The sequence below is a fragment of the Acomys russatus genome, chromosome 5 (genome assembly GCF_903995435.1).
Source record: "Acomys russatus chromosome 5, mAcoRus1.1, whole genome shotgun sequence".
Taxonomy (NCBI): Eukaryota; Metazoa; Chordata; class Mammalia; order Rodentia; family Muridae; genus Acomys; species Acomys russatus.
Window position 1 is genome coordinate 976,495 of NC_067141.1, and position 20,061 is coordinate 996,555.

The 20,061-nt window shown below is 38.1% G+C and overlaps 1 protein-coding gene across 1 annotated transcript in view; it reads left to right on the top strand.

The window, feature by feature from the left end:
* Positions 1-20,061, top strand: part of LOC127190153 (phospholipid-transporting ATPase ABCA3-like) — a 121,608-nt gene that overhangs the window by 15,363 nt on the left and 86,184 nt on the right. Inside the window, exons 5-8 of the mRNA XM_051147175.1 lie at positions 11,238-11,497; positions 13,490-13,600; positions 14,699-14,816; positions 18,989-19,162. Coding sequence (XP_051003132.1) covers positions 11,238-11,497; positions 13,490-13,600; positions 14,699-14,816; positions 18,989-19,162 — 663 coding nt within the window. The remainder of the gene's footprint in view (positions 1-11,237; positions 11,498-13,489; positions 13,601-14,698; positions 14,817-18,988; positions 19,163-20,061) is intronic.

Sequence of the window (20,061 nt, forward strand, 5' to 3'; positions counted from 1 at the left end):
ATATATGTCGATATGGCTGGGGTTCGGTGTGGTATTTCAATACATACCTACAGTGTGGTTGCATCAGATCTTGCCTCTCTTCTACTTTTCATAAGCATAGTTCAATATTTATGTTACTTTTATTTAGTTAAACACAGTACTTAGTTTGTGTATGTGTGTATTATTTAACTTAATATCCTCCTGTTACATCCATGTTGATGCAAAGGACATGATTTTGAAATAGTCATTGCAAGACAGTTTTGACAACCATGCTGTTTAAAACAACTAAAAGTTTTGGATTCTTTTTTATTGATGGCCAGACCAAGCTCCTGCCTTTGAGACATCTGTTGGTCCCTAAGATGGGTATGGCATTCTTAAAGACAAAACCATAATTAAACCAGTGCTCAAGAGGAGGTTACTTTAGCAAGAGATTTGTAGCAGCCTAGTAGCATCTGATTTCTGTGCAAGATTCAGCATATCTTCCAGACATGGTATAATATGTTTGGACCACAGTCAAGGTTGGACAGGCTCTGAAGCATTGCCAAGGTAGAAAATGTTGATAGTGGGGGTGGAAGCCTACAAAATGACTTGGGAGAGAGAAGGTTGGGACAGGATGGTATTGCTTTTGTCATTTCAGTTTAATACTTCTTTATTGCTTATGTAATAATACTTCTGTTCTCTCATCTACTGATGGGTACCTAGGTGGGGTCCATATCTCAGCTACTATGAAGACTAATAATAAATAATAATAAACCTGGGCATATATCTAAATTCTTGCTATGCTGATTTGTTTTTTAATACATATGTAGAAGCCAAATAACTATATTTCCCCTTTTATTAAAAACATTCTTTTCTCACATAATATATACTGATTAGTTTCCCCTTCCTTTACTCCTCCCAGTTCCTCCCTACTTCCACCCCCATTCAATCCACTTCCTTTCTGTCCCTCATTACAAAAGAACAAGTTTCTAAGAGATAACAACAAAACATAACAAAATATATCAATACGAAAATCATCACATCAAATTTGGACAAGGCAAACTAACAGAAGAGAGTCCCAGAAGGCACAAGATATACACTCTTTAGCATACTCAAGAATCCCATAAAAATACTTACCTGGAAGCCATCATATACACACAGAGAACCTGGTGCAGACCATTGTAGACCCTGTACATGCTGGCTCATTCTCTGTGAGTTCATATGAGCCTTGATCATGTTGATTTGGAGGGCCTTATTATCTTGGTGTCCTCCATCCCCTCTGACTCTTAACACTCTTTCCACCTCTTCCATGGAGTTCCTTTAACCCCAAGGAGGGATTTGATGGAGACATTCCATTTGGAGTTGAGTAGACAGTGTCTCTCCATATAATGTATGCCTGTTGTTCTCTGTATTTGTTCCCATCTGCTTCAGGAAGAAGGTTCTCTGATGATGGCTGAGCAGGGAACTGATCTGTGAGTATAGCAAAATGTCATAAGGAGTCATTTTATCACTATGCTTTCTTTTTAATTTTAGAACAGTAGTATTTGGTTTTACTCTGGGTCTCTGGACTACCTAGTCTCTGGTTCTCTGCAATCCAAGCATTGTTGGGTATAGATTCCATCTCCTGGAGTGGGCCTTTAGTAAATTGAAATATTTGTTGGTTACTTCCACACACTTTGTGTACCATTACCCCAGCATATCTTGCAAATAGTTCACCATTATAGATCAAACGGTTTATTGATGGATTAGTGTTTACATATCTTTTTTGATAGCATACAGAGTACCTTCCCAAACCAAAGACTATAAAATATAGGGGTGAAGGATCTGTATAGGCACCAGCTTGACTTCTCCATGTTCAGTGAGTTGTGCAGGTGTTGTCTTTAGTCAAGGGGCCTTGCTGCCAGTTGTGAAAAGTAACCTATAGTCTTGGCAACACCCTGAGTTTGGCAGTTCTTGTGGGATCCTTCTGGCCAGCAACTCAAATAGATATGATGCAATCTCCATATTGGAAGTTTAATTTGGTGAAAAAAGATGTCCAGTTGAAACTCTGTCTCTTTATTATCTGATAGTTTCATTTAGAGTTCCTTTATGTGTGCATATACTTTAGGAAGTTTCTATGGTCTTAGCTTCCTATATTACCCCTCAAAACGCCCTCAGCTTTATCTGTCTCTCCCCATATTCCCTCCCTCATCCCCATTTTCTTTCTCTCCCCATTTGACCCACCTATCCAAGCACCCCAACCCTCCAGAATATATGTATTCTATTTCCCTTTCTTAATGAAATCTATCTGTACTCCCATTTTCTTATTTTATACCCAACCTCTGTTGTTCTATGAATTGTAGCTTGCTTATTAATGACTTAACAACTAATATGTCATTTGTTTTTATTGATTTTAACCATTCTGACAGGTATAAAATGAAAATCTCAAAGTAGTTTTGATTTGCATTTCCCTGATTGCTAAGAATATTTAACATTATTTGAAGTGTTTCTCAGCCACTTGAGTTTCCTCTCTTAAGAATTCTCTGTTTAAATCCTACACAATAAAAGATCCTCTGGAGGAAATCTCCATACCTAATCTCAAGCTGTACTACAGAGCAACAGTAATTAAAACAGCATGGTACTGGCAAAGCAATAGGCTGGTTGATCAATTGAATCGAATTGAAGACCCAGAGATGAATCCACACACATGTGGTTACTTAATTTTTGACAAAGAAGCCAAATCTATTCAGTGAAAAAAGGATAGCATCTTCAACAAATGGTACTGGTCTAACTGGATGTCTACATGTAGAAAAATGCAATTAGACCCCTATTTGTCACCATGCACAAAACTCAAGACCAAGTGGATTAAAGACCTAAACTTAAAACCAGAGACATTAATTGAGTTAGAGGGAAAAGTGGGGAAGAGCCTGGAACACATAGGCACAGGAGACAACTTCCTGAACAGTACACCAACTGCCCAGGCCTTAATATCAACAATTAATAAATGGGACCTCATGAGGCTGAGAAGCTTCTGTAAGGCAGGAGACACTATCAGCAGAACAAAGTGATAGCCTACAGACTGGGAAAAGATCTTCACCAACCCTACATCTGACAAAGGTCTAACATCCAAAATATATAAAGAACTCAAGAAATTAAACACCACAAAACCAAACAACCTAATTGTGAAATGGAGCTCAGAACTAAACAGAGAATTCTCAACAGAGGAATATCAAGTGGCTGAGAAACACTTAAAGAAATGCTCAACCTCCTTAGTCATCAGGGAAATGCAAATCAAAACAACTCTGAGATTCCATCTTACACCCATCAGAATGGCTAAGATCAATAACTCAACTGACACCACATGCTGGTGAGGATGTGTAGAGAGAGGAACACTCCTTCATTGCTGGTGGGAATGCAAACTAGTACAGCCACTTTGGAAATCTATCTGGTGCTATCTCAGAAAAATGGGAATAGGGCTTCCTCAAGACCCAGCTATTCCACTCCTTGGAATATACCCAGAAGATGCTCCAGCACACAACAAGAAAATTTGCTCAACCATGTTCATAGCAGCCTTATTCATAATAGCCAGATCATGGAAACAGCCTAAGTGTCCCTCAGTAGAAGAATGGATAAAGAAACTGTGGTACATATACACTATGGAATACTACTCAGCTATTAAAAACAAGGAATTCCCGAAATTTGTGGATAAATGGATTGAGCTAGAAATGATCATAATGAGTGAGTTAACCCAGAAGCAGAAAGAATCAAATGGTATATACTCACTTATATCTGCATACTAGCCCAAGGGGCATGTCCCATGAAAGCCTTCACTTACCAGGAAACTGGGACAGAGGGGAGGACATCCTATTGGGACTCTAGATGAGAGAAGCATGGGAGAATGGCAAAGTAGAAGGATCCAGAGGGTCCTAGAAACCTACAAGTAGAACATTATGATAGGCAGATTTGGGCCCAGGGGTCCCGCTCAAACTAAGGCACCAGCCAAGGACAATACAGGAGGTAAACTTTAAACCCCTACCCAGATCTAGCCAATGGTCAGAACATTCTCCACAGTTGAGTGGAGAGTGGGATATGACTTTCTTACGTACTCTGGTGCCTCACATTTGACCATGTCCCCTGGAGGGGGAGATGTGGTGGCACTCAGAGGAAGGACAGCAGGTTACCCAGAAGAGACTTGATACCCTATGAGCATATACAGGGGGAGGTAATTCCCCTCAGGAACAGTCATAGGGGAGGGGAATTTGGGGAAAAGGGGAGGGAGGGAAGAATGGGAGGATACAAGGGATGGGATAACCATTGAGATGTAACAAGAATAAATTAATAATAAAAAATTTTTTAAAATTCTCTAGATTTCCTCAGTATCTGTTTTTATGTCCCCTCTTTTATTTCTGATTTTGATCATTTGTATATTATCTCTTCATCTTGAAGTTACTTTGGATAAGGGTTTATCTTGTTGACTTTCTCAATGAGCCAACTCTTTGTTTTATTAATTTGTTGTATTTTTCTGTTTGTTTCTGTTTTATTGCTTTTAGCCCTGAATTTGATTTTTTTTGGGGGGGGGGGGGCATTTACTCTAGTGTGCTTCTTTTTCAGGTGTGCTGTTAAGCAGCTGATATAGCTCCAATTTTTTCACTTAGTACTATGAACTTTTCTCTTAGCACTGCTTATATTTTGAGTATGCTGTTTATTCATTTGTATTCATTTCTAAAAATTATTTAATTTCTTCCTTTATGTCTTGAACCGTTTTTCACTCATTAGAGGGTTATTCAGTTTCCATGAGTTTGTAAGCTTTGTGGGTTTTTTTCTGTTGTTGTTGAAGTCCAGCTTTACTCCATAGTAGTCTGACAGGATTCTGAGAGTTGTAAAATTGAGAGTTACTTTGTGTCCTAGTACAAGGTCAGTTTTGGAGAAAATACCTTGAAGTGCTAAAAAGAACGTATATTCTTTTCTATTTTGATGAAATGTTCTGAAAATATGTTAAGTCCATTTGATTTACAATGTTTTTTAGCTCCAGTATTTCTTTGTTTAGGTTTTATCTGAATGACCTGTCCATTGATTAGAATAGGGTATTGGAGTTTCTCATCAGTTTGCGAGGGTCAGCATGTGATTTAAGCCATAGTAATGTTTCTTTTACTTGTTTGGACCATAGAAGTTAAGAATTAAAATGTCATCTTGTGGATTTTTCCTTTGATGAGCATATAATGTTTTTCCAATCTCTTTTTATTAGTTTTTGGCTTAACGTCTAACTTGTTAGGTATCAAAATGGTAACACAGGCTTGCTTTTTAGGTCCGTTTTCTATGAAATATCTTTTTTCAAATTTTTACTCTGAAGCAATGTCTATCCTTGTGTTGAGATATGTTTCTGGCATGCAGAGGAGGATGGATCTTGTTTTTACACACATTCTGTTATTCTATGTCTTTTTATTGGGGAATTGAGACCATTCATATTGAGAGATGTCAGCTGAAGAGACTCTAGGCAGCCCAAACATGGCAAATATGGCTCTGGCCGACTTTTCCCTTCTCCTTTATTCCCTCTGCCTTGCTAAAAAACCATTAGATTGCATAACTAAAGCTAGCCCCCAAGCTCTTTTCCCTTATTTGGCCACTTCCTTCTCCTGAGACTGACTACCAATGTCCAACTATCAAAGTACTGAGTCTAGCAGTCAAAAGTTCCCTTTGACTCACCTAATTAAGATGCCAAATTAAAATTAAACCCCTCATCCTAACATAGGGTTTCCCTTTTACCTTTATAAACTGCTGTTTGCCTGTGAGCCACATCTATCTCCTCTATCCAAGGCTGTCCATTGTTCCGCTTGGAGCAAATACCCCTTCCCCCTCTCCCTTGCTCCTTTTTTCCCCTCTCTTTTGTTTCTCTTCCCCATCTCCCTCTTTCTATATCTCCTGTCTTTGTTCCTTGTCTCTTCCCTCTGTCTCTCTGGAGCAAATAAGTTTCCTTTGTGCTGAAATATTGGTGCGGGCATTCTGAGCCTACTTCGAGGTTCCCTACATCAATGACCAATAATTATTAATTCTTTTATTTTGGTGGGGGGAGATGGAGGGGGTTGGAGAGAGAGGGAAGGAGGGAGGAGAGACTTGTGTTTGTTTGTGTGCAAGCACGCACATGTACGTGTACATTTCCCTTCTTTTAGTTTTGCTGACATGAGATTATTTCTTTTGTTTCCATGGGTGTAGTTCACCTCCTTGGATTGGAGTTTTTCTTCTAGCACCTTCTTTAGGGCTGGGCTTGTAGATAGATATTGTTTAAATTTGACTTTATCATGGATTATCTTATTTTTCTCCATTTATGGTGAATGAAAGTTTTTCTGGGTATAATAGTATGGCCTGGCATCTGTGCAGGCTCTTCTAGATTTTAGGCCCTCCATTGAAAAGTGAGGTGTAATTATAATAGATCTGCCTTTGTATGTTGCTTCTTCTTTTTCCCATTCAGCTTTTAATAGTTTTTCTTTATTCTGTATGTTTACTGTTTAGTATTATTATTTGTCAAGGAGACTTTCTTTTCTAGTCCAATATATCTGGTGTTCTGTACGTTTCTTGTACTTTTACAGGTGCCTTTTTCTTTAGGTGAGCAAATTTTTCTTGTATGATTTTGTTAAAGATATTGTATGGACCTTGGAGCCGATATTTCTTTCCCTTTCTCTATTCCTATTACTCTTAGGTTTGACCTTTTTATAGTGTCCAGATTTCCTGGATGTTTTATGTCAGAAATTTTTTAGATTTAACCATTTTTTAATTGATGCATCCATCCTTTCATAATATTTTGATTCCTGACATTCTCTCTTCCATCTCCTGTATTCTTTTGGTGAAGCTGGCACCATTAGTTCCTGTTCAAATTCCTAAATTTTTCATTTCTAATTTCTCTCAGTTTGTGTTTTCTTCATTACTTCTATTTTCATTTTCAGGGCTTGAATGTTTTGTTTCCTTCAACTGTTTGATTTTTTTCTTTCTTTCTTGGCTTTCTTTAAGGTACTTATTGATTTCTGCCAATTGTGTTTTTCTGGATTTTTTCTTAAAGAAGGATTTATTCATTTCCTTTTTAAGGACCTGTGTCATCTTTATACAGCTAGTTTTCAAGTCTTTTTCTCATGATTCAGCTATGCTGAAATATTCAGGGCCAGCTGTGGCTCTAGAGCTGGGCTCTTATTGTCCTAGCTGATTTTGATTGTGTTCTTATGCTGGCATCCAGGCATCTGGATTTAGAGTATTATAAGTTCAGATGATGATTTTGGGGTTTGTCTTTGTTGGGTGGATGTTTTATTTCTTGATTTCTTTCTCCTCTCTGGATTTTTCAGAGGGTGTGATGGCTGTTTGTTGCCTGTTTTACTAGCCTTCTCAGCTGGTATGTTTATAGAGAATGCCTGCTGGTGTTGGAGACTAAGATGCAATAATAGATGGCAGTAGGGAGGCCAGGAGTGGATAGTCTGTGGGATCAACCGGAGTTGTGGGCAGTGGTGAATGGAGGTCACAGCTGGTCATCTGTTGCAGCACTAAGAAGAAGACTGAGAGATGGTGTATCGGGAAGTGGTTCTCAATCTTCCTAATGCTGCAACCCTTTAACATAGTTCTTCATGCTGTGGTGACCCCAAACCATACAATTATTTTGTTGCTATTTCATAACTGTAATTTTGCTACTATTATGAATTTTAATCTAAAGATCTGATATATAGGATATCTGATATGCAACCCCCAAACTGATCTGTGGGGTTGTGACCCATAGGTTAAGATATGTTGGTCTAGGGGTACAAAGAGAACACAGAAGGTGTGAGAACAGGCTTCTTGGTCTTCAGGCAGGTGTGGCCTGTGACACACAGTCTTAATGTAAACTATCATACAGACAGTCCCAGTAAAGTCTTTTTCCCTCTGAAAGTTTACATGTCCAGCCTCTGTTGTCTCCATTGTACAAACATTCTTAACTTCAGACTCCCACAGAATATCCAACTGAGGTCTGAGTACTCAGTGACTTTTCCAGCTCAAAGTTCAAAATACTTTTACTATTTTGGGCCTGTAAAAGCAATATTCCACAAGCCTGGTACCAGTTTCTTCTTAGTTTATTTCCCATTGCTCTTTCTATAAACACCACAACCACAAGAAACTTGTGGAGGAAAGAATATATTGTATCTGTTTACAGTCTGTCATAAAAGAAATTCAGGGTAGGAATTGGCAGGAACCTGGAAGCAAGAACTGAAACAGAAACTGTGGAGAAATCATGCTTACTGGCCTGCTCCTTCTAAACTTCTGTTTGCTTCTTATACACCCAGAACCTATTGCCCAGGGATGGTACTTCTCACAGTGACTTGGCCATTTCGCATCAATGATCAATCAAGAAAATGTCCCACAGGCTTGCCTGCAGGTCAGTCTGATGGGCACATTTTCTCAATTTAGGTTCCCTTTTCTCAGATTGATGATAGTTGTGTCATGTTGGGAAAAAAAAAGAACTAACCAACACAAATAACTGAACTGTTTCCATGTCCTGGCTGTTATGCACAGAGCAGCTATGAACATGAAAGAACATGTGTCTCTTTAGTGGTTACTAGTAGATTCCCTGGAGTGGTAAATGTCTAGTTTCCTGTGGAACCATCGCACTGATCTCCACAGTGGTTACACCAACTTGTGTTCTCACCAACAGAGTGTGGGAGTCCCTTTCCTACCATTCTCACTACCATTTTATTAATTTTTTGTTTTGTGTTTTGTCCTTATTAATTTAAATTTTTGCATAGGATATATTTGATCATATTTCCTTTCCCCCAGTTCCTATCAGATCTTTCAACCTCCCTACTGAATCCAACTTTATGTCCTTTCCTCCCGCCCACCTTCTCCACTCTCAAAACAAAACAAAACCCACAATACAAATAAGAAGAAAATTCCAAAAAACAGAACAAAAAGTTCACTTTAAAATGGCACACACCTTTAATCCCAGCACTTGGGAGGCAGAGGCAGGCAGATCGCTGAGAGTTTGAGGCCAGCCTGGTCTACAAAGAGAATCCAGGACAGCCAGGGCCACACAGAGACCCTGTTTCGAAAAACCAAAAAACAAACAAACATTGATTTTTCCCCTATCAAGTGGGTATCAATTACATATAAACCTACATATAAGCCCACTTGGACTTAATGTTTTTTAAAACATTGAGAGAAAACACAAAATGTGGGGGGAAAGAAGGGACATAAGGGTGGATCTGAACCCGTGGGATGGTGACTATGATCAAAATACACGACTTATATCTTTGTCCTCAATTCTGTCACATTGATCAAGGTCCCTGTTTTTGTGCCAATGTCATTCTGTTTCGTCTATGGCTCTGTAGTATAATTTGAAATCAAGTGAATCATTATTTTCTGGAGGTGACAAAACCACTGAACTAATGAACTCACAGCGGCATTGGTTGCCTACACAAGACATGCACAAGATCAAGGCAACATATATTCTGGGTACATCCCCACCAGTGAGATGCTGAGAAACTGTAGACAATTGATGGCTTCTGAGGTATGGAGAATCAGTATTCTTTAAGGATGTGCTTCATGGTAGGTTGACCACATTCCAGTGGATGGCCCCTCACCTGAGATTATATAAGCAGCACAAACTGGATTCAATGAATTATTAAATAATAATGTAAAAGGATACCAGGCATGGGTGGATCTAGGAGTGTAGAGGAATTAATCCAGCAAAATGACTGCTCTGGCAAGGGATCACATCTAAAAACCATCTAGGTCTATGTGACCCAGCTGTGGTATAGAGACATCCTCAGTATACACCTTTAATCCTAAACAATGAAAGTAAGATTTGTTTGTAGAAGGAAGCATGTTTGAAAGTGACAGTCTAGTTGAGGGACAGACAAAGTGATGAATCAGAGAAAGATTTGGCAGAATGAATCAGAGATGGGATACACTCAAGTCTCCTGAGAACAACACAAGAAAGAGGCTGTTTAAGAGCAGTGCAGAGAGAGAAGAGTGGTAATGGCAGCAGTGGTGGAAGTAGGAAAAGGTAGAGTAGTACAGTGTGTGTAGGGTAGTGCAGTTGTTGCTGCGACAGTCTTACCGAGACAGGTAGTGGAGAGAACAATCTAGACACAAGGTTCATACCTGGAAAATATTGAATCTCTAGTCCTGTGCAGCTATTGGCATGTCTCTAGCTCTTATCTAGGAATGGGTTCCTATGATATTGCCCGTCCACATTGTCATTTCATCTGTATGGTCATTATGCAGGTCTTGTTTAGGCAACTGTATTGTTGAACTGTATTGTTGAAATGTCATGGGTGCAGCTTCCTGTCATGTCCAGAAGACAAACATCACACCGGGTATCCAGGTCCTTTGGCTCTTGCCATCTTTCCATACCTTCTCCCATTGTTTTCAACGCCTTGGGAGTGCTCTCTGTACTTTTATCAGTTGTGAATCTCTGTAATAGTCTCCATCTACTGCAAAATAAGCCTCTTTGATGAGAGCTATACTTCTCTGTGGTTAGAAATTATTAGAAATTTATTGGAAATACTATTAGAAATTATATTGGTTTAGGAAAAAATGTAGTAGTGGGCTCTCCTTTAGGCTCTATGAACTCTCTGGTCAAGGATAGTTATTTGCAACTTCTAATTTCTTATTTTTGCATATGCATGTGTGGAATATACCTGCATGTATATATCCACATTCACATATCTGTGGGTATGGATGTGTGTCCTTGCAGAGGCCTGAGACTGAATTTTAGTATCTTCCTTGATTGTTCTCTTCCTTATATATTGACATAGGATATCTTGGTGAACTTGTAGCTTGCCAGTTTAATTAGACTAGCTACCAGGGTTAACCATGTCCACCTCCTGGATGCTGGGATTACACGGAGGCTGGCACACCTACCTGTCTTTTTCTTGGGTCCTGGGCATCTCAACTCTGGTCTTCGTGCTTGTTAGACTGCACTTTTCTATCACCCTGGTACCCAGTTTCTGAAATCTTTATTTTGTGGTTTTTGTTTGTTTGTTTGTTGTCTTTTTGTGGTCTCTGGTTCTAGGATTTCATTTCTTTATATTTTTAAATCATCATCTTCTCAACATTTAGTTCTATTGTTGTTCTTTTTGTAAGTAGGAAATTTAGCAAGCTTACCAGCTTTACTAATATATTTTAATTTTGAAAAGATAAAAATCATATTCAACCAAAGAAATGTCCTTTTATGTCACATCTAAAGTAGGTTTTGTAGGTTGCAAGCTAAAGATTACTTGCATTTCCTTTTTCATATGTCTGAGTTGCTTCTTCATCTGTTTTACTTGAACATGAGTTTTCTTACACAGGGTATATCAAGGAAGGATTCCTGGCGGTACAGCATGCCTTGGATAAGAGCATCATGTTGTATCATGAAAGGATTGCTGGGAAGAAGCTATTTGATAGCATTGACATTCTCATACAGAGATTTCCATATCCAACTCATCCTCAGGATAAATTACTTTGGATTTCCAGTCCTTTCATTCCTTTGATGTTTATCCTCATGTTCTCTTCCATTGTGTTTTCTATCATGCGGTCCATTGTGTTGGAAAAGGAAAAAAGATTAAAGGTAGTATCACTTAGTTTCTGTTAAAAAGTATGTGGATATGTATTTATGTATGTATGCACATATGTATGTATGTATGCACACACACTTGTATGCATGCACATGCACACTCACACACAGCCTATGGATATCTTTCGGAAAGTAGGATACCTCCATGTATGTTTGCAGCATTGCTGAAAATTGTTTAGATTCCAGCAGAGTGCAAGAGACCCAAGTACAGAAGAGTGAATCCTGATGATACCAACTTCCCAAGCCGCAAAAGCCCCACAGACAAGCTAAACAGGAAAGTAACATAGAGGAAAACCTGAAGTCAAGTATGTGGACACAAAAAGATTACTAGATGAACTTGAACTCGTTTATACCTAGAGCAGCAACAAATTTCACATACAACCTAGTTTCGGGATAAATTGACATAAGTCCCAAAGCTAGTGGTCCATTAACAACAGTATCCATTTACTTTCACAATGTTCAAGGTTTTAACAACAAAAAGTTGCTAAACAAATGAAATATCAACAAACAGTAAAACAATCCAAAGAAACAAATTAGCCATCAGTATTAGACATAGGTAAGACACAGGTGTTGGACATAGGGGAAATTTCACAAAGACCCACCCCTAGATGAAAAGTCACATTCAATGAGATGGCTGCTGAGATAGAAAGAATCAGTTTTACTCCCCAGGAAGAAACCTCATGATAGGTCCCATGTGATCTTCCCTAAACACTTTTAATCTGAGCAACAACTGAACGGACTCAGTAGGTTGTGTGTGTGTGTGTGTGTGTGTGTGTGTGTGTGTGAGAGAGAGAGAGAGAGAGAGAGAGAGAGAGGGAGGGAGGGAGGGAAAGGGAGAAACAGTCAATGTAGGAGCTGGAGAGGGAAGAAGGAATGAAAATAATGTAAATACAGTACTCATATATGAAATTCTCAAGAAAATTAAAAATACCGGTACATAGATGTTGGAAATATCAGACAGGGATTTTAACTGTTAATATTCTAAAAGTTGTAAACACTGAATTATCCAAAATTCTTGAGGTTTTGCAGGCATTTTTCACATTTATATTTAGTGTATATATCTGCCTACATGTGCCATGGCATATATAGACATCTACAAGAGTTAGTTCCCTCTACCATGTAGGTTTTAAGGATAAACATTACATAAACATATGTCTGCACACAGATGTGCACATACACACACATACACACACACACACACACACACACACACACACACACACACACTGACTCCTTAGAGTCAATTTGCTAAAAAACGAAAACAAAAAAAAGTCTTGAAAGCAGATATCAGTATGGGAAAAAGTTATACAGATGCTTTTCTCTTAATATGTAAGTAAAGCATTTAGTAGGAGTTATATATCTTAGTGCTTGACAGTTTAATTTAAAGGCCAGTGAGATGGTTCATTAGATAAAAGAGCTTGCTGCATAGGCCTAATGATCTGAGTTCAGTCTTCAGATCCCACAGTGGAAGGAGGTTTCCCATGCCAGCTCTCACTTAGGGCTCTTGTGGAGTTTGTTAGTCTACAGCTTTGGGGAGAATTATCACTCCAAGTAGCATAACTTTATTCAAACTACACACATACACATGTACAGATATGTAAACACACACATACACACACACACACACACATACACACACACACACACACACACAAGGATAAGAGTCTAAGAGAAATAAATCACGGAGGTTGTGTGGAAAAGCCCATAAAATAAATTTTGAAATACTAATTTGAAATGTTTTTTATTCTTTAAATCCCAAATGTAGTATTGAAAAAGATCTCTAAATTCAGGAAGAAAGGTATTTGAAGGGAAGTACTGACCTTACTTACTGCATAATCTTGATAGGCTTCTAAGCATTGTTTTTTTCTCATTCTTAAAGTAAAGATAATATTAACCATTTTATAGCCTTTATAGTAAAAATTCAAAAATAGCGCATGTCAGCACCATGACATATATAATGCTTGGTTTATGTTGACTGTCCTACAGGAATACCAGCTCATAATGGGGCTTAGAAATTGGATCATCTGGGCTGGCTATTTCTTCACGTTCTTCCCTTTATATGTCATCATTATCCTTTTGATATGTGCATTGCTGTTTGTCAAGGCAAGTATCCTGTTTCATGCTGTCCAATAGGCATATGACTAATTGCATATATAATACATTTTCACTAGCTACTAAAGTTTTTTTTTAAAAAAACTTAGGGAGAAACAAGTAAAACTCTTTTTGTGATGTCTTTAACTTGACTATTTATAAACTATTTTTACCATGTAACCATTTTTAAATGTTTTATTCTTATATTTATTGTTTTCAAAATCTATTACGTTTTGTGTTACTGTACATCCCAATTCTGACGTTGTTTTTATAAGAAATACACAATCTATTTTTGGCAATGCTTTAGTTTTTATTTAAATTTAAAATGTCTTTTTGAACATAACATTGAGTTCCACAGCCATCCCGTCTGTATTTCAAGTGTTCAGTAAGTACATGTGACAAATGACTATTCCAACAGGCAGATAAGTTTCAGTGAGGTGAGTCTACTACACAGTCCAGTAAAAGGAGAGACAACATACTGTGGGCCTAGTAAGGTTTACAATAGAATAAAATGGTTGTTTGTTTGTTTGTTTTTGGCCCTACTAGAAGACTCAGATGCTACTGAGTCTCTCAGTAAGACTTTAACTTCCTGTCTTTTAGCCTCACCTGTAGCAGTTGGTCTCCGCATTTTTCTTCTAGCCCTCCCCCAATAGCTCCCTGGAAATAATTACTCATGAGACTCAATTATTATTTTATATATACGTAAGCCATATAGCTATGCTCTTCTCTGACTAGCTCCTAACTTAAAATAACCCATTTATACTAACTTACATTCTGCCACATAACCTGGCCTTAGGCATCATGTGTCCATCCTCTGTCCTCGTCACATCTTGGTGGCAACTCCTGCATGCCTGGTTCTCTCCCAGAATCCCTTCTGCCTGCCAGATGCCCCACCTATTTCCTGCCTCAGCCGTAGGCCATAGGTTTTTTTTTTTTAATTGCCAGCTGTTGCACCCATACAATACACAAGAGATTGCTTCTACATTCACCAGTTTAGTGTGGTGATCTGTTTCACTAGGGACTATACTTTTGTCTCTTTCCTTGTGTTTATGTGACACTAGTTATGGTGTACCTTACCTGATGTCATGATTTATTTTATTGTAGATTGTACAGGAGCCAATCTTGCGCTACAGTGACTGTAGTTTCATCTTTGTCTTTCTTACATGTTATGCCATTGCGTCCATATGCTTTGCCTTCATGCTTAGCACACTCTTCAATAAAAGTAAGTCTGTGTCTGCAGTTCTTTCTAGGTACCTAGAAGCCCTGCCTTGCATTCTAACACATAAGGTGAATATACTTGACACAACTTGACAAGAGGTAGAGAGAACATTAAAAAAATGAGTGTACTCCAGTGTACTTATAAAGAAGATGTAAAGTTGTGACATTAGAATCACACAATGCTTCCTGGAGAAGTTAATTTTAATTGCTATTAAAGTCAAGTACTTAACATATGACAAGACTCTAGTTATTGGTTCTTTGTGAAATCTCACATAAGAATAATTGATGTCATCAACTTACACTAAAATGGTCCAATTAGACATTCTATAAAAATAAACTTAAATAACTCACCGAAAAGTACAAGAAACAGGTATTAAAAACAGAGAAATCAAACTCCTTATCTCCATTGGCAAGCTTCAGCTCAGTCTGTCAATAACACATGGTGTTAATCATCTGAATACAAAATCCTAAGACAGCCTTGGTGGGGTATTGCTGTGCCCAAGTTGTTCAGGATGTAATTTTAAAACTCATCATGCCAAGAGCTGGAAAAATCAAAACAAGAGTGAAAAGTTGCATTTGCTGGACACCAACAGTGAAGTGAAGAGATGTGATTACGGAAAGAGATTAAGTAGCCGTTTTAAATATGTTATCAAGCACTTGTGTATTCTGTGGACACAATTATAGAAAAAGACATTTCAGCCAAGAACAAAAAGTTATAAGAAAGAATCAAAAATATATTATAAATTTGAAAAACACAAAAGCAGAGGAAAACCACTAAAATGGAGATAAAGGGATTAGAGAAGTGAAATTGAGATGAATTTACATATTTAAAAATAAAGACAAAACACAGCAAGGATGAATTGACTATATAAGACCAGCGACAACATGTGTAGGAGAAACACCATTGAAACAGCAGAACAGCGTAACTGTGGAGTCTTCTCAAGAGGGACGCCTAGAGGTACTTGTCAAGATAAGGCCTAGGTGACACCTTCCTGAAGAGGTCTCTAATAACTCAGGAAATAACAAAAATGGATAAACAGGAATTTTTGAAACTAACTAAAATACCTGCACAGCAAAAGCCGCAGAGTAAAGTGAGAATGCAGCCTCAGGGATCATTTGTCAGGTATTCATCTGAAGGAAGGTTAATATCTAGAGTACAGAACTCATAAAAGCAACAAAAAAGGAACTATATTTCTTTTTGCTAGTTTCTGGCTCAGTAATTATTCACTGCTTTTCTGAGCCCTCTAAAATGTTCAACTGCTGTTATAATGTTTTAATAGGCTTTTTTTTTTTTAATTTATTGAAAAAAAAACTTTCCTCACATAATATATCCTGATTATGACTGCCCCTCCTGCTTCTCCCATTTCCTTCCCAGTTTCCCTCCCCCTCTGGATCCACCCCTATCTGGCACTCATTTGAAAACAAACAGGTATCTACGTGGGTGAAAATAAAATATGATAAGATAAAAACCTAACTAACACATTGGAATAGGACAAAACAAACAGAAGGAAAAGAACCCAAGAGAAGGCAAAAGAAATAGAGACCCACTTAAGAAGTCCATAAAAGCACTAAACTGGAAGCCATAATATACATGCAAAGAAACTTTGGGGTAAAAAGATATATTTTTTTCATAAGATAACTTTTTTAAAAAAGGGAGAGACCTTACATGACATGGAAAAAAGAACCTCAAAAGATGCCATTGAGTTTGTTTTCTGTTGACCACATACTGTTTGGCATACAACCTACCCTTAAGAATAGTTTGTTTCCCCAATAGACTCCTTTGGAGAAACTAAATCTTCGTTTGCAAATGGTTATCAATTGAAGATTGCTTATGGGTTGGGCGTGGAAGCAAGTGTCCACTTCACTTTTCAGCTCTAGAGCGTCATCTGATGCAGACCTGTGTAGGCTCTGTGCATATGCCTCAGTCTGTGAGTTTATATGTGTGTCAATCACATTGATTTAGAGGGCCTTGTTTTCTTGGTGTTCTCCATCCCCTATATCTCTCTTACACTCTTTCTGACTCCTCTTATATAGAGTTTCCTGAGCCACGGTAGGGAGGGGGGTTGATAGATACATCCCATTTAAGACTGAGTGTTTCAAGGTTTCTCATTCCTTGCAAAATGTCTGGCTGGGGGCTCTCTGTATTTGTTCCCATATGCTGCAAGAGAATACTTCTCTGATGATGGCAGAATTAGACACTAATCTGTGAGTACAGCAGAGTGTCATTAATATTCACTGTTTTGCTACCTGTTTTTTAAGAACAGTAATATTTGGTTTTGACCAGATCCCTGGGCTATCTAGCCTCAGATTCTTGGTCACCCAAACAGTGTCAAGTATGGGTTCCATATCATTGAATGAGTCAAATCACATATTGGTTGGTTACTCTCACAAGCTTTGAGGCACTATTGCACTAGCATATCTTGCAGGCAGGGCACTATTGTAGTTCAGAGAGTTCATAGCTGGTTTATTGTTTATGCTTCTCCTTTGGTAGCCTGCAGAGTACCTTCCTGTACCAAAGACACTAGAATGTAGGTGTGAAGGCTCTATATAGGCACCAGCTCGACTTCTCTTGTTCAGTGAGTTGTATATTGTCTTCAGCCATGGGGCTTTTTTGTGGAGAACAACCTATAATCTTGGCAACAGCCTGGTTTGTTTGGGGGTTCTCATGGGATCCCTTTGACTAACAACTCAATTAGATGTAACCCAATCCTGGTACTAGAAGCTTCATTTGGTGACAAGAGATGTCCAGTTGGGGCTCTGTCTTTCCATTATTTGGTGATTTCATTTAAATCACCTTCATATATGCATATATTTTAGAAAGCATCCATTGAATTACTATCTTTCCTTAATTCCTTCCCTTGTCCCCCTCTTCCTTCCACCTTTCCATCTGATCCTCCCATTCTAGCCCCCCCCCATTCATAACTATCTATTCCATTTCTCTTTCTTAATGACATCTATCTGTACTCCTTACTCCCTCACTCTATAACTAACCTCTGTTCTATTGATTGTAGCTTTCTTATTAATGACTTAACAGCTAATGTCCACATGTAAGCAAATTAATACCATTTTGGTCTTTTGGGGTCTGAGTTTCCTCACTCAAGATGATGATGTCTAGGTCCATCCATTTACCTGCAATTTTTTTCTTCTCTTTTTTAAATGGCTGAGAATACTACTCCATTGTGTAAATTACCACATTTTCTTTATACATTCATCTGTTGAGGGGTATCTAGGTTGTTTCCAATTCCTGACTATTGTGAATAGAGCAACAATGAACATGGTTGAGCAAGTCTCCTTGTGGTAGGATGAAGTGTCCTTTGGGTGTATACCTGGATCTTGAGGCAGATAGGTTCCCATCTTCCTGAGGAACAGCCACATTGATTTCCATACTGACTCTACAAGTTTCCATTCCCACCAGCAATGGATGAGTGATCACCTTACTCCACATCCTCACTAGCATAAGCTCTCACTTGTTTTATTGATCGTGGCCATTTTGACAGGTTTAAGATGTAATCTCAATATAATTTTGATTTGCATTTCCCTGATGACTAAGTATTTGGAACATTAACTTAAGTGTTTCTCAGCCATTTGAGGTTCCTCTTTTGAGAATTCTGTCTAGATCTGTACCCCAGTTTTTCATTGGGTTCTTGTCTTGATGCCTGGTTTTTGAGTTCTTTATATATTTCAGAGATTAGCAACTGATTGGCTTGTGAAAATTGTTTTCCATTGTGTAGGCTCCTGCCTTGTCTGATTGATGGTGATGTTAGGAAGATCCTGCACTTTTATTGGGTATTTTTTTACTTTCTCGACTAACACTGGTTTAATGTTCTAGTAATATTTTGACGAGAATTTATTTTTCTTTCTTTTTAAATTGTTCTCTCATACAATACATCTTGAGCACAGTTTTCCTTGCTTCCACTCCTCCCAGTCTCCCTACACCTCCTCTCTTTTCCAGATCCACTTCTATTCAGAAAATAGCAGATTTACCGTTACAAAACCCTATGCTTGTGGGCTTAACAACATCCAGTATTTAACAATTATATACACGTTCATTTATTCTGTCATGTTTGATAGATAAGACTGCAAACAGTAATTTTTTGAAAACATAATCTAAGTATTTCCAACTGTGTTAGTTCCCTGTTGTAGTATGAGAAGTCAATTGTAATTTCTTATTTGAAGGTCATGTGGCTGCTTCTGCTGGAAACCTCCTGTTTTTCGCCAGTTTCTTTCCCTATAACTTCATCTCTGAACACTATGAAGGGCTGGCCCTTACTACCAAGGTGGCTTCCTGTCTGAGTGCAAATATTGCATTGGCTCTGGGAATCAATATTTTAATCAAGATGGAACTAGAAGGTGGGTATTGGTATTGCTGAATCAGCTCTTAGCAAACTGGGTGTGCAGGAGATGAGAAGGTAATTAAGTGTTACATTTTCCCGAATTTTGCTTATTATTCAAGTGATTATGTAAAATATGAAAAATATAATGCTCCCACACCTAGCTGGGAAGCTATAGGCAACTGATAGGCAGGGGGTAGAAGTCAGTTTTCTTTAGCACTGTGGCCCATGGTAAGTTGCCCATGTTCCAGCTGATGATGCCCTACACACATATGTGTGCAGTATGTGTAGGCAACACTAATTGGATTCAAGGGTTATAAAAGGAAAAACAGATATGAAGTTAATAGAGGGATGAGGAAGAAGCCAGGATGACTTAGCGATGGGGAGAAGCAGTGGATATGTCCTAGGTGCATGTATGTGTGTGTGAAATCACTGAAGAATGAACAAAAAGTTAAAAGAAAAAGAAAAAGCTCAAATTGTTCCATCTTTCCTTCTGTGAAATTACACTGTCAAATAAAATCCTTTTAGAGCTTACTATTTTTATTCTCTTTAAAAAAAAAAACTTGAACTTATCTCTATGCAAAGATATGCTTTTATTCTTTTTGTAATTGTTTAGTATTTCATTATAAGTTGAATCAACCACTTCTTTGTCCATGTTTAGATGGCTTGTGATTCTTGCTGTTATCCATAACAGTTGATCTGTATGTGGTCATATGTGCATATTAATCTGAAAATAATTTCCTATTTGCAAAAGTACTAACAACCTATAACAGGCAAGGAGACAATGCCTCTATCCCAGTTACTAAGATGCTGCAGGATATTTGATCCTATTGTGAATCCCAAGATTGTGAACTGTAAAAACCTGTTTCTAATTGTGGTATGGCTCAGTCTTTGATCCTTATTTACTGTAAGCAAATG